Source organism: Pygocentrus nattereri, chromosome 29, assembly GCF_015220715.1.
Source record: "Pygocentrus nattereri isolate fPygNat1 chromosome 29, fPygNat1.pri, whole genome shotgun sequence".
NCBI lineage: Eukaryota > Metazoa > Chordata > Actinopteri > Characiformes > Serrasalmidae > Pygocentrus > Pygocentrus nattereri.
In genome coordinates, this window is record NC_051239.1 from 8167822 (window position 1) to 8183490 (window position 15669).

Below are 15669 nucleotides of genomic sequence, written 5' to 3' on the forward strand. Positions count from 1 at the left end.
ACCTTTTACTCAAACCCCACATTTCCCAAATAGATGTTGTTTTGACAAATAGCTGTTGTTTTCTCATTGTGAAATATGTCGGAACATCGCAAGACATCAGTAACAAAAGCAAAATAATTATCATCTGCTGTACAAACGGAGAGAGACGCTGAGTTTATTTCAGCTGTCAGTGCTACAGTATGATCTGTCCTGTTCTGCTGATATTTCAGTAAGTCATACATAATTAATTCCTAAATAAAGAATGGTCAGGACTGCAAATGTGCCATTCTATGAGCGTGTGGAAATGAGGCTTCTTGGTATTCCTGTTTTTTGGGGGGAGAGAGAGTCTATAACTGTCCTAATGTTCCTCTCTAATAGATGTCAGTTATTATGATGATTAGAGTGGCTAATTTCTCCACTAATGGCCGTTCACCATTACAGCCTTATGAAGATGAGAATTGTTTTCTCTGTTCTGAGACTGACTCACTGTGTGTGTGTGTGTGTGTGTGTGTGTGTGTGTGTGTGTGTCCAGGCAAGCATGTGGTCTGTTCTGCGGTTTGTGTTCTCGCTTCTGAGTGGTGATCACAGAGGAGGTGTGAGGATCCATTTTGCTCAGCCTTTTTCTCTGATGGTATGACTCACACACACTCTCTGTCTCACACACACACGCGCACACACACACACACACTCTCTGTGTGTCTCTCTCTCTCTCTCTATCTCTCTCACACACGTGTGCACAGCACCTCAGGTATAAAGTATGTGGAAGACCTCTTGAGTTGAATAAAAAAAAGTTTGTCAAATTGGCAACTTTGTTCGCTCACTTGGTCTCTCACCTCCTCTTTCTCTCTCTTTCTCCGTCTTTCTTTTGTGCTCTTTTCTCTTTCTCTCCCTCTCCTGTTCTTTTTATTTCTCTCTCTGCCTTTGTCCCTGCTTTCTCACTCTATTTTTCCTTTCTCAATCTGTTTCTCATGTTTCTTTGTCTGTTTGTCTCTCTCATGCTCTCTTTCTGTCTTTCTATTTTCTCTCATCCTGTCTTCTTATTTATGTGCCTTTCCTCTTATAATAAACACACACACACACACACACTTGTTTCTCTCTCTGTGTCATGTATCTCTCTTGCACTGTGTATCTATCTGTTGATCTATCTATCGGTCTATCTTTCTCTCCACCTGGGGAATAGGAGATGTGTGACAGTGGGAAATGTCGTGTGGATGGACGGTGCCCCCTGCAGGAGCTACTGATGCCTGTCATCCAGCACAACAGGTTCATGTTCTAATCAATCAAATACAACCCCCCACCACCACCCCCCCCCCCCTCGCTCTCTCTCTTCTACATCCAAACTGCCAGTTTATTACATATAAGATTCCTTGTATCTTCACTCGCAATTTAATCAGAGGGTACAAGTGTATCAGTGACAGCAGTGTTGCTGGGGGTTTTGCACACTTCAGTGTCACTGCTAGGTTCTTCACCCAAAAATATCCAGCCTAGAACGTGGAACTATAAGCAAGAGCTTTTTGATAAAGTGGCCAATGTGTGAACCCAGCAACAATGATTCTCATACCCAGCACTACATGCTGTACCATGCCAGGGTCACTGTTGTGAAGAGAATGAACTACGACCCAAATAATGTGTGGTCAACAGCAGTCCTGCTTGTCCTTTACCACTGACGGACAAGGTAAAGCTAATAAATTGTGCAGCAACTGAGGGACTGAGTTAGTCTCTCTCTCTCTCTGTCTCTCTCTCTCTCGCTCTCTCTCTCTCTCTCTCGCTCTCTCTCTCTTTCTGTCTCTCTCTCTCTGTCTCACTCTCTCTCTCTCTCTCTCTCGCTCTCTCTCGCTCTCTCTCTCTCTCTCTCTCTCTCTCTCTCTCTCTCTGTCTCTCTCTCTCTCGCTCTCTCTCTCTCTCTCTCGCTCTCTCTCTCTTTCTGTCTCTCTCTCTCTGTCTCACTCTCTCTCTCTCTCTCTCTCGCTCTCTCTCGCTCTCTCTCTCTCTCGCTCTCTCTCTCGCTCTCTCTCTCTCTCTCGCTCTCTCTCTCGCTCTCTCTCTCGCTCTCTCTCTCTCTCTCGCTCTCTCTCTCGCTCTCTCTCTCTCTCTCTCTCTCACTCTCTCTCTCTCGCTCTCTCTCTCTCTCTTTCTGTCTCTCTCTCTCTCTCTCTCTCTCTCTCTCTCTCTCTCTCTCTCTCTCTCTCTCTCTCTCTCTCTCTCTCTTGCTCACTCTCTCTCTCTCTTGCTCTCTCTCTCGCAGACTGTATTATAAAATATCATAAAAATTAGGTTTAAGGTTGCAGCGTCACAGTTAGCGATATACATACATAATGTCTAAAGGATTGATTTGGTAGTCCAGCATTGTCCTGTAGTTGTTGACTGATGCAAAGACAGTGTTTAAGTCTTCAGTACTTTATAATGAGCACCAGAGGTGGCAGAAGTGCACAATTTCCTAACAATAATACTAAAAGCATAAAAGTAAAGGCACTTAAAGTAGGAAAAAAGTAAAAGTGTTTATTTTCAAAGTATTTCTTATTCAAATTTTGAAAAGTTTTCTTTTTTGAGTGTTAAATGGACGTATGCAACCATGACTGAGTGAAAATAATGGTTTATGGTAGACCTGCATGCACTGTACAACCTTTTTTATTTATTTAAATTTTTTTTTAGCGCATATGCCAGAATCTGGTTTTAAACCAGTAGTTCAAGAGATTTTCTTTGATGTATTTGCACCTTCTGGAATATGTGATCTCTTACTACCATCTTTTTGGGTTCAATGATCCGTCTCATCTGCTGCTTCTCTCTATGTCCTTTTCCCTCATTCTTGTTAGCTGTGGAAGCGGCCAATCACAGGTGACCTGTAGATTTGAAATACGAAGACCCCGTTTGGTTTCACATCCAGCAGTATTTTAAATTGCTAAGTTTGGTGATGCATGAGGTGCCAGAATGATGTTTGTAAGCTAAAAAAAAAAGATTTTGAAACGAGCCTGGTTTCAAAATCTAGTGAGTAAAAGGTATTTTTCTTTTGAAATGTAACAAAAAGTAAAAAAGTATTATGTGACAGAAAAAATTCTAGAAAAGTACTGTTCAAAAAAGTACTGAAAAAAAATGACTTTGTTACCTCCCACCCCGGATGACCCGGATGATATTTTGATGGGTGAATGGATGTTCCGAAAAGTTGTCCTTCAGCAGTCAGTGGTTGCTTGGCCACAATAGTTTACTCCAGGGCCAGTTTCCACAAATGTCCTTAGAGGAGGAGTGCTGATTTAGGATTCCTCTCTTGTTTACTCTACTGACTGAAGCAGATCCTAGATCAGCACCCCTAGTCTGGGAATACAGGCCTGTGAATACAGAACTACATCTTGGTGGAAGAATTAGTTATGTGAATATTATTGGTTATAACATGATCAATAATATATTTTGAATAATATATAATATTTGAAAATATGGTGTTGCCTTTTTATAAAAGCAATAAGCCACTTGAGGCCATGTGTTCTAGTAACTGCATTGCATCATGACTTGCCTGTAATAAAGTCACAGTAATGCACACCCTTGCATAGCTTATTGCCTTATTATAAACTAGTATTAATTCAGTTTATTCAGTATGTCTTTTAGGAAAAAATTAGGTAATTAAATGAATATAAACTGTACTGTACTCTGCTTACTTTTGTCAACTCTGGTGAAATGATGAACTATGGTGTTGTAGATATGAGCATCATATTAAAATCATTTTCATTTAGAGTATCAGAATCATGCATGTATTTACAGTAAAAAATAAACTTTTATATTACTGAACTGAACTTTTGAACATTTGCTCATATTTCACACTTATTACTCAACACATTTTCTGTAATTAACTCTGCCTCTCATTCCCCATCTCTTCAGCATCCAGTCACCGGCTGAAATCTCTGAATCTCTCGCTCACTCATGCATCAGACTGTCAGAGCGTTATGTGTTTGTTTGCTCTGCACAAAAATATAGACGCGCTTCACTCTTTTGGAGCACGATCTTCTCCCATAGGAGCAGCTGTCAATCAGCCGCACAGCTCTGGCCTGCGTTCAGTGGGGATGGCACAAGAAAAGGTTGCAGGCCTTCACTACTTCTCATTTTTCTCTGCCTTGCGACTGTACAGTTATCCGTGTGTGCGCATGTGAGAATTACTGCTGAGCTTTCACACTGTGTGGGAAGCATTTAGGAAACGTCAGCGTTTTTATTCAAACGGTTGGTGGTACCGCATTGTTATTAATTAATGTTTTAGGATCTTTCACTCCTAAAGCCTTTGACAGAAACACAACTGCTATTCAATAGAGGTTGTAGACTGTGTATCCTAATCTGCCTTTTCAGGAGCAGCAAAATGGTTAAGCTCTTTCATTTATTTTTTTTGTGTGTGTGTGTGTGTGTGTGTGGATGTATATACACAATATCTCACAAAAGTGTGTACCCCCCCACATTTCTGCAATTTTTTTTACATCTTTTCATGGGACAACACTATGGAAATGAAACTTGGATATAACTTGGTCAGTGTGCAGCTTGTATAGCAGTATAGATTTACTGTCCTCTGAAAAGAACTCCAATCACAGCCATTAATGTCTGAATAGCTGGCAACACATGTGGCAACACCTCACCTCACAGTGAACAGTTGTGCCCAATTGTGTCATTGTCCCTCCCTGGTGTCATGTGACTCGTTAGAGTTATAAGGTTCCAGGTGTGAATGGGGAGCAGGGCTGTTTGGTGTTTTGGGTACAATTCTGTCATACCGGCCACTGGATATACAACATGGCACCTTATGGCAAAGAACTTTCTGAAGATGTGAGAAATAGAATTGTTGCTCTCCACAAAGATGGCCCAGGCTATAAGAAGATAACATCCTGAAACTGAGCTATAGCACGGTGACCAAGGTCATACAGCGGTTTTCCAGGACAGGTTCCGCTTGGAACAGGCCTCACCAGGGTCAACCAGAGAAGTTGAGTCCACGTGTTCAGCGTCATATCCAGAGGTTGGCTTCAAAAAATAGCCGCATGAGTGCTGTCAGCGTTGCTGCAGAGGTTGAAGAAGTGGGATGTCAGCTTATCAGTGCTCAGACCATATGCCACACAATGCATCGACTCGGTCTGCATTCCCGTCGTCGCAGAAGGAAGCCTCTTCTGAAGCTGATACACAAGAAAGCCTGCAAACAGTTTGTTGAAGACAAACAGTCTGTCAGTTTCTCCTTGTTCCTGTGTCTGTTTCTTGTCCTGTCTTGTAGCCATGTGTTTTCTGCCATATGCTTGTGGTTTTTTTTTGGTTCTTGTGCTCCTCCCTTTTCCCACATTCACGTGTCTGTAGTCTCTGTTTTCTCCCTCTCCCAGGTGTTCCCCATTTGTTGTAGCCTTTATCTAGCCCTTTGTTTCAGTCAGTGTTGTCTGGTCTATTCGTTACTTTGTCCGACATAGTTGTTCATTCCCTGCCTTGTTTTGGTTTGCTTGTTTTTCTTTGTTTAAGCGCTCTAACTGCCATGTTGGAAAAATAACTAACTAGTTTTCCAATACAATAATGATTCCAAACACACCTCCAAGATGACAACTGCCTTCTGAAGGTAAAGGTGATGGACTGGCCAAACCCTAAATCCAACTGAGCACCTGTGAGGCATCCTCAAGCGTAAGGAGGAGGAACGCTAGGTGTCAAACGTCTACCAGCTCTGTGATGTCATCATGGAGGAGTGGAAAAGGATTCCAGTAGCAACCTGTGCAGCTCTGGTGAATTCCATCCCCAAGACTGTTAAGGCAGTGCTAGATAATAATGGTGGTCACACACAATATTGAGCACAATTTGGACATGTTCACTGTGAGGTGAACTCACATGTGTTACCAGCTATTTAGACATTAATGGCTGTGTGTTGAGTTACTTTCAGAGGACAGTAAATCTATCCTGCTATACAGGATATACAGAACTATACAGAACATTGCCAAGAGCATCACACTCTTTCCAGCTAGTCTTTTTCTCATCACTTTCCCAGGTAAACGATGCACGCAAACCCTGCCATCCATGTGAAAATGTGATTGGGGCATTCATGGGCTGGAGGTCAGGGAACCAGCCTCGTGACCAGAAGGTCACCAGTTCGATCCCCAGTGCCGACAGCACATGACTGAGGTGTCCTTGAGCAAGACACCTAACCCCCAATCTGCTCCCCGGGCACTGCGGATTGGGCTGTTCACTGCCCCCTAGTGTGTGTGTGCTCACTAGAGTGTATGTGGTGGTTCACTTCACAGATGGGTTAAATGCAGAGGTGTAATTCCCCCGTTGTGGGACTAATAAGGGGTCTCTTAATCTTAAATGGGACCTATCGGACCAGAAAACCTTTTTCCAATGTCTATTTTCAACACTCACTTTCCATTGTAGTCACGTTCGACTTTGGATACAGGTTAGCCTGGACACTGACCATTCTGTAGCTTCACACCTCCATACGGAGCAGATGTTCCACCCCAGTCATCTGGCCAGAACATTTTGAAATGTCAGTCTCAGGTCTTCACCTGTGCCCATTTCTCCTGTATCCAACACATCGGCCATGAGAACCAATTGTTCGCTTATCCAAACCTTCACGGGTGCCACAATTGGAGATTAGACAGAAGATAATTCACTTGCATAAGGAAGGACAAGTCAGTGGAAAATAAATGTGTGTGTGTGTGTAAAAAAAAAAAAAAAAAAAAAAAAAAAAATACACCTCACAGCCTTTGCTTCTGTCCCTCAGGATGGACTCCATATTTGGTCAGAAGGATGTGTCTTGGCTGTTACCCCCAACATACCTGCCAGAACTGCCACAAGCTGAGAGGGAAATGACCATCGCTTTGACACTGCACCTTATCCACTGTGAGACACACACACACACACACACACATACACACACACACACACATCCATCACTGATGCATTATTTGTGTGATTGTTTATTTCTCTCACAGCGGTTACCAGCAGCATGGCTGTGATGTCCACTGGCATAGTGTCCTGTTTAATTCTGCACAAGCATCGCAGGGTGGGTGAGCTCTGCTGTTCAGCTATATGATGTCTGATTCATCTGAATGGCTCTGCTACACATGATGGATTGGTATAGTTTTATATTAGTCTCCATAACTCCAGTATTTGGTTTTTACTAATTTATTTACTTACTTACTGAGTGTAAAAAAAAAAGGTCCATAAAACCTACAAGCCTCCATTTATAGTCAAGCAATATAGATCACTCTACTCATTTTCTCTCTGCTTTTCCATTTCTTTTTCTCTTTCATTCCCTCTGTCTGCTCTCCCTTTCCTCTTGCTATCTCTCTGTATCACTTTATGGCCAAAAAGTATATGGACAACTTTCTAATTCATGTGTTTGACCCATTGCAATCGGGTACATAAAATCAAGCACACAGTAATTCAGTCTTCATAAACAAACACTGGAAGTGAAATGGGTCACACTAAAGAGCTCAGTGACGCTGTCATAGGATGAAATCTTTCCATCGAGTCAGTTTGTCTGATTTCTGCTAGAGCTGTCCAGGTCGACTGTAAGTAATTGTAAGCTGGTATTGTGAAGTGAAAATGTATATGAGCAACAAGAGCTCAGCCATAGACCACACGATCTAACCAGCTTTACTTAATAAGTGACTTTAGCAGCTGCTTAAGGCCTCACAACCACCAGGGGGCCCCCTAACAACTTCTAGGTTATTACTTTACCATTATGTTGTCTGAAATGCTGATAGGGGAAGAGCAGCTGACCAAGGGAAAAATTGAATAAAATCAATAATGGACAGTAAAAAAGATTGTTTTGGTTATGTGTTGTTACTGTTTTGTTGCTGCATTTTATGTCCATTTATTGAAGTAACATTTTACCTTCTTGGTAAATGTCTCAGTATTTGCTGATGTACTAGTATAGACAAAAAAAATAATAATATAAACGAAAACACAGACTAATCTTGCTCTGCTTTAAGATTTAGCTCAGCTGTAGCCATTTCTGCTGCATCTCTAGCTGTAAACTTTTCCTCATAACTTTTTACGGGGCTGAAGTTGCTTCTCATTCGCCAGCTTCTTGTTCACATTGTCCAGTTCCACCTTAAACAGTGCCTGAAGAGCCAGAATGTAACTGCTGCACCATGAGGAACAGGAAATCGAAACGGGCAGCTTCGCTACTTTTTGGTGTTTGACAGTTTCTTGCTGCAGATTGAACGTAAGGAAACCAGTGGAAGTGCTTATAAATGCAAATGCATCCATTTGTCTCTAAATTATCCATGTTCATCTTAAATCTTTCCCTTTGCTTTAGCTAGTAGCTAGACGAGGCTGTTTTCTGCATTATGGTGACCAGCAGTCTGTGCACCAACCTTCAGGATTAGAGGGTGAATTAGCAGTTCTGCATTAACTCCAGTGTTTAAGACCATTTATTGTTAAACTGTGAACGATCAGCAGAGCTTTATTTTACTGTAAAGGAGGATTATTTTATTTTTACCTACAAATCAAATTCTTCTGTGGAGCTGCAACAGGACAGTAAAAGAGACGTTTGTTGTTGACCCCAGCCTTTAGTTTCAGTGGAAAAAAAAAAAGTTAATCTCAATTATACAAATTTGTGTGCTTCAGACTTTGCCGCAGCCATTAGGGGAAGGCATAATCCGTGTGTCTCAATGCAGGGGCTGCGTCCTCCGGAGGCTGCATTTGAAGGCCAATTGCGTCACAGCAGTCCCATTCCCTAGACTGTCCCATTTCGAAGGCTTCCTTCATATGCGGCCAAGAAATGTGTCCTCCTTTTCCATGACGACAAAGAATCCAACAGGTGCGTCCTTTGCCAGCCAACTTATCCTGAGGTTCATTACATGCTGGCAGAGGAGCGAACGGTAGCTGAAGTGTACACTCATAAGTTAAATATGTATAAATATTGGGTTTAAACTGAGGCGAAAGGCTAATGATACAAACTTTTTAAATAAATCTAAAACAATCTCATCAGTAGCCAGAGGTAAAGCATCTCCAGCTCTAATAAATGAACAAATAAACAACTAAAGTCAAAGTTTCTGGCTTCATCTTTAAAGAACTTTAAAAGAACTTGATAAGAACAGTTTCGTGATGCACCGGTAAGGACACAAACAGAAAATCCGCCATAGGGCAGACGGTCTCATTTTGGTTCATCCAGCCCCGGAATGGGGACACACTGAATGACCACCCTATGCACACAGGAAGCTCCACAGTTTATTATGGTGGAACCTGACTTGCATTCATAAAGCCTGGACCAATTCCACACATTTGAGACAAAATTGGAACGCTGACTGCTGGCCAGGCCTTAACACCCAACATCATTTCATGTATTTGGATCAGCTCCCAAGTTTGACATAAGCCAGAAATAAAGTTAAGCAGTAATGAGTCACATTTACACCATAAATGATCAGAGGGATGTGTTGGGATACAGATTGGAATTGCTGTACCATTTAAGGAGGAGCAATTCCAGGCTGATTGGGTCAGGCTTCAAGGTTGTGAGTGTGGGTCAGGTTTGAGCTTAAGTTTCCCCAAGTATACCCATGCAGACTAGTGTCCATATACTTTTGAAAATAGTCTATTTATCCGTGTACATTGCTCTGTTTTCCCTCTTCAGTTTATCTCTGACTGTCTTTGTTTCTGCTTTCTGTCTAACAAAGACATCTGTCTCTGTCTGTCTTGAAAACATCTAAACTAATTCCATAAGCTTCATTAGCGTGACCGTGTTTACTTGCAGAATTCCCAAAGCATCATCAGAATAAGGAAAGTGAACATTAAGAGATTTAAAAAGTCTGTTTCAGTTATGAAAAAGGAGCTAAGGAGCTTTAAACAATCAAAATATTAAGTTTTTTTAATGTTCTCTCTCTCCTTCTCCCCCTGTTTGTCCCTCCGTTTCCTCTCTTTCTCACCGCTCATTCTTTCCTCCTCTCTCTCTCTCTCTCTCTCTCTCTCTCTCTCTCTCTCTCTCTCTCTCTCTCTCAGGGAGTGCGTCTCTCTGTGTTGTGTAAAGATGTGTGTTGGCTTCTGGAGGAGGTGTTGTTCAGGAACTTTGATGTAGGTTTTGCGGGCAGTTTGGTGGAAGTGGTGTATTTCTCTCTCTCTCTGCTGTGCCGCCACCTGCTGCTGGCTGCAGTGCCACCTGCAGGAGACCCTGTGCTTACGGCCCGGCCGGAACCGAATGCCCTGCTCACACTCTGCCAGCAGTGCGAGCTGCTCACACTGGTCTTCATCCATGAGGCAGTGGGAGGTGATTTACTAAAAACAGTGATTCTCTATAGTTCTCTATACAGCTGTGTATCACTCCTATAATTCACACAATCATTCTTGAAGACTGCAATATTTCCATGGACCTTTTCTCTGTCTTGCTGCAATTAAACATTACGGATACCCAAATAGTGATTTCAGTATTCAAATACTGGCGCTACAGGCAGTTACCTGAGCGCTCGTGCACATCGTTAGTTACATAGTTAGGTACAAACAGAGTAGCTACAATAATACACAGCTCAGCAGCCCTATTACAAGACTGTGTGTGTGTGTGTGTGTGTGTGTGTGTGTGTGTGTGTGTGTGTGTGTGTGTGTGTGTAGCGTGTGCAGTCTCTGCCATGCTGAGAGAGGTTGCAGGTTGCGGAGGAGGAGGAGAGATGGAGTTTGATGTTGTTCTGGGTCAAGAGGAACTGACTGAGAAAAGCCTGCAGCTCACACACCTACTGCCTGTGGGATTAATACCAGTGAGAAACACACACAAACACACAGAGTGAGGAGCTTCACCTGCTGACACAGTTACACACATACACTCAGTACATCAGGTCTGTTCTGATCACTGTCTTTACCTTCACTGCCATCCTACATCCAAATCTCTCTTTCTCACTCTTTCATTCTGTTGCTCTTTCTCACTCTCTCTTTCTCTTACTGTATCATAAAGAACACACAACAAGATGTCCATTTTGAATATTAGAGTATAAAACTCTATATGATTTAAAAAACCAAGAGAAGAAGAATATCTTCTTCTTCCGGCTGCTCCCTTTAGGGGTCGCCACAGCGGATCATCTGCCTCCATCTTGCCCTATCCACTGCCTCCTCTACTTTTACACCAACCATCTCCATGTCCGTCTTCACTACATCCATAAACCTTCTCTGAGGTCTACCTCTTCTCCTTCTACCCGGCAGCTCCATCTCCAACATTCTTTGACCAATATATCCACTATTCCTCCTCAACACATGTCCAAACCATCTCAACCTGGCGTCTCTGGCTTTATCTCCAAACTGCTCCACCTTCACTGTCCCTCTGATCTGCTCATTTCTAATCTTGTCCATCCTTGTCACTCCCAACGAACATCTCAGCATCTTCATCTCCGCCACCTCCAGCTCAGCCTCCTGTCTTTTAGACAGAGCCACAGTCTCCAAACCAGACATCATAGCAGGACGCACTGCTGTCTTGTAAACCTTCCCTTTCACTCTTGCTGCTATCCTTCTGTCACACATCAGCCCTGACACCCGTCTCCACCCCTCCATCCTGCCTGCACCCTCTTCCTCACCTCTTTTCTACACTGTCCATTGCTCTGGATGGTTGACCCAAGATATTTGAAGTCATCCACGTTTACGACCTCTACTCCTTGCATCTTCACCTTTCCACCTGCCTCCCTCTCATTCACACACATGTATTCTGTCTTGTCTCTACTGACCTTCATTCCTCTCCTCTCCAGTGCAAACCTCCACCTCTCCAGATTCTCTTCCACCTGCTTTCTACTCTCACCACAGATTACAATGTCATCTGCAAACATCATGGTCCATGGAGCCTCCTGCCTGACCTCATCTGTCAACCTTTCCATCAGCACTGTAAACAAGAAGGGGCTCAAAGCCGATCCCTGATGTAACCCCACCTTCAGCTTGAAACCATTTGTCACTCCAACTGCACACCTCACCACTGTCTTACTTTTCATACTTTTCAGCTACACCTGACTTCCTCATACAGTACCACAGTTCCTCTCTTGGCACCCTATCATATGCCTTCTCTAGATCCACAAAGACACAATGTAGCTCCTTCTGACCTTCTCTGTACTTCTCTACCAACACTCTCAACGCAAAAATTGCATCTGTGGTACTCTTTCTGGGCATGAAACCAAACTGCTGCTCACTGATCCTTGCTTCAACAACTCTTTCCCATACCTTCATGGTGTGGCTCATCAACTTTATACCTCTGTAGTTACTGCAGCTCTGCACATCACCCTTGTTCTTAAAAATGGGGACCAGTACACTGCTTCTCCACTCCTCAGGCATCCTCTCACTCTCCAGGATTTTGTTAAACAACCTGGTTAAAAAGTCCACTGCCTTCTCTCCTAAACATCTCAATACCTCCACAGGTATGTCATCTGGACCAACTGCCTTTCCATTCTTCATCCTTTTTAAAGCTGCCCTCACTTCCACCTTACTAATTCTCTGCACTTCCTGATCCACTATCTCTCGCCCCGTTGTCCTCCTCTCTCTCTCGTTTTCCTCATTCATTAGTTCTTCAAAGTACTCCTTCCATCTACTCAACACTCTGTTCACTCACTAGTGCATTTCCCTCTCTATCCTTTATCAGCCTAACCTGCTGTACATCCTTTCCAGCTCTATCTCTCTGTTTAGCCAAACGATACAAGTCCTTTACTCCTTCTTTACTGTCCAGCCTCTCACACAGCTCATCATAGGCCTGAGCCTTTGCCTTTGCCACCATTCTTTTCTCTATGCGACTAGCCTCACAGTACTCCTGCCTACTTCCTTCATCTCTCTGGTTATCCCACTTTTTCTTAGCTGCCTTCTTCTTCTGAATACTCTCCTGGACTTCCTCATTCCACCACCAACTTTCCTTGTCTTCTTTCCTCTGACCAGACGAAACACCCAACACATTCTTGCCAGTTTCTCTCACCACCTCAGCTGTAGTTTCCCAGTCCTCAGGTAGCTCCTCACTGCCCCCAAGGGCCTGTTGCAATTTTCCCCTGAACTGCCTGAAACCGTCCTCCTCCTTCAGCTTCCACCATCTAATCTTTGGCTCTGTCTTCACTGTCTTCCTCTTCTTTGTTTCTAATCTCATTCTACAGACAACCACCCTATGCTGCCTTGCTACACTTTCCCCTGGTACCACTTTACAATCTCCAAGAGAAGAACAATATATCTAAAAAAAAAACAACAAAAAAAAAAAACAATAATAATAGAAATTTGGAGTTGCGGGAAAAATAATAACTCTAAGCCAGCATCTCAGCCAGGCTGTGCTCACTAAGTCTGTATCTTGCTTTTTCTTATAGCGGATCGTCTGTACGGCCAGGCTGTGAGTCTGTACTGTGATTTCTTATAGTGGCCAGACTGTACGGCCAGGCTGTTTCTCTCTCGCTCTCGCTCTCTCGCTCTCTTGAGAAGGGTTCTTCACCAACAGGAACAATGTTTTTACAGATGGTGAATTTTACACACAGTAAATAAACAATTGTTTCAGCTCTGAACATCAACAAGAAGAAAACAAACACATACAGTATACATACACAGTATATATGACATACAGTATACACATACAGTATACATCACATACAGTATACAAATACAGTATACATCACATACAGTATACATATACAGTATACACATACAGTATACACATACAGTATACATCACATACAGTATACAAATACAGTATACATCACATACAGTATACATCACACAGTATACATATACAGTATACATCACATACAGTATACATCGCATACAGTATACATCACATACAGTATACATATACAGTATACACATACAGTATACATCACATACAGTATACATATACAGTATACACATACAGTATACATATACAGTATACATCACATACAGTATACACATACAGTATATATGACATACAGTATACACATACAGTATATATGACATACAGTATACACATACAGTATACACATACAGTATACATATACAGTATACATCACATACAGTATACACATACAGTATGACATACAGTATACATCACATACAGTATACATATACAGTATACATCACATACAGTATACACATACAGTATACATGACATACAGTATACATCACATACAGTATACATATACAGTATACATCACATACAGTATACACATACAGTATATATGACATACAGTATACATCACATACAATATACATATACAGTATACATCACATACAGTATACATATACAGTATACATCACATACAGTATACACATACAGTATATATGACATACAGTATACATCACATACAGTATACATATACAGTATACATCACATACAGTATACATCACATACAGTATACACATACAGTATATATGACACAGTAGACATCACATACAGTATACATATACAGTATACATCACATACAGTATACACATACAGTATACATCACATACAGTATACATCACATACAGTATATATGACACAGTATACATCACATACAGTATACACATACAGTATACACATACAGTATACATCACATACAGTATACACATACAGTATACATCACATACAGTATACATCACATACAGTATACATCACATACAGTATACACATACAGTATACATATACAGTATACATCACATACAGTATACACATACAGTATACATCACATACAGTATACATCAAATACAGTATACATCACATACAGTATATATGACACAGTAGACATCACATACAGTATACATATACAGTATACATCACATACAGTATACAAATACTGTATACATCACATACAGTATACACATACAATATACATTCAATAAACAATGTTTCTTTCTGTCTCATTCATTTTGTCTCTGTATTTCTCTCACCCTATTTCTGTCAATCTTCCTTTTTCTTTCTCACTGTCCTGTCATTCTTTCCTCTCTTTCTCTCCCCTTTCTTTTTCTCCATTTTCATCTCCATCTCACACTCCTTTTTTCTCCATCATGCTCTCTTTTTGGTCTTCTGGCTTTCCTTCCATCTTTTTTCACTTTTTTAACTTTTATGTCTCTCTCCTTATTTCTTTCTCCCACCCCATATTTCTCCCTCTCTTTTGTTCTCTTGCCTCTCTTGTTTCCTTTCTCTTTTCTCCATCCCTTTCTTTCTGTCTTTTTCTCATTATCTCTCTTTCACTTTGTTTCTTTCTCTCTCCCTTTCTTTCTGCCTTTCCCCCTTTAGCCATGTCAGACAGCTCATAGTTTTGCTCTGGATGCAGTGGACAGTATGGTGCGCTGTGGAATTCTCATCATGGAGGAGGTCAGATATAAACACACACACACACACACACACACACACACACACAAGCCCATTTAAGCCTTGAGTCACAATAAGCCATCAATAACAACAGGCGTGTCCTTTTACCTGAATTCTTTCTCAGTTGCATCTCATTGAACTGCATGGATTTTGTGGCTAGTGTGAGATTCTATACTTTTCAGTTTTTTCAGTGTGTGTCTGTTTTGCAAAATGATTTATTTTTATTTTATTTGAAAGAAATGGACAATTCACAAGCGCATGCTCAAATTACTGATACACACAACATAATTCAAATATAAATGTTATACATTATGTAACTAACTTTGCAATAAATTATGCAGTTAGTCTTTTGTGCAATTAAAGTCTTTATACAATGTAGTAAATTGACATGAATAGATGTAGACGTCTAAGGGTTAAAGTCCAGCTTGTGAAAATCCAGACAGCTCAGTCTTTAACACTGCAGCACTGCAGAACAGCAGCAGCAGCACTAAGTCTGCCGCTCT

At 41.6% G+C, this 15669-nt stretch overlaps 1 protein-coding gene across 6 annotated transcripts in view; it reads left to right on the forward strand.

The window, feature by feature from the left end:
- Positions 1-15669, forward strand: part of gpat2 (glycerol-3-phosphate acyltransferase 2, mitochondrial) — a 309817-nt gene that overhangs the window by 281902 nt on the left and 12246 nt on the right. For 4 of the 6 annotated variants that reach the window (XM_037536042.1, XM_037536041.1, XM_037536044.1 and 1 more), the window contains 7 exons: positions 512-610; positions 1160-1242; positions 6689-6807; positions 6900-6970; positions 9913-10177; positions 10516-10658; positions 15092-15169. In XM_037536042.1, the coding sequence (XP_037391939.1) occupies positions 512-610; positions 1160-1242; positions 6689-6807; positions 6900-6970; positions 9913-10177; positions 10516-10658; positions 15092-15169 (858 nt within the window). Of the gene's footprint in view, positions 1-511; positions 611-1159; positions 1243-6688; positions 6808-6899; positions 6971-9912; positions 10178-10515; positions 10685-15091; positions 15170-15669 lie in introns of all 6 variants that reach the window. The other 2 variants (XR_005129900.1, XM_037536045.1) reach the window with 2 other exon arrangements.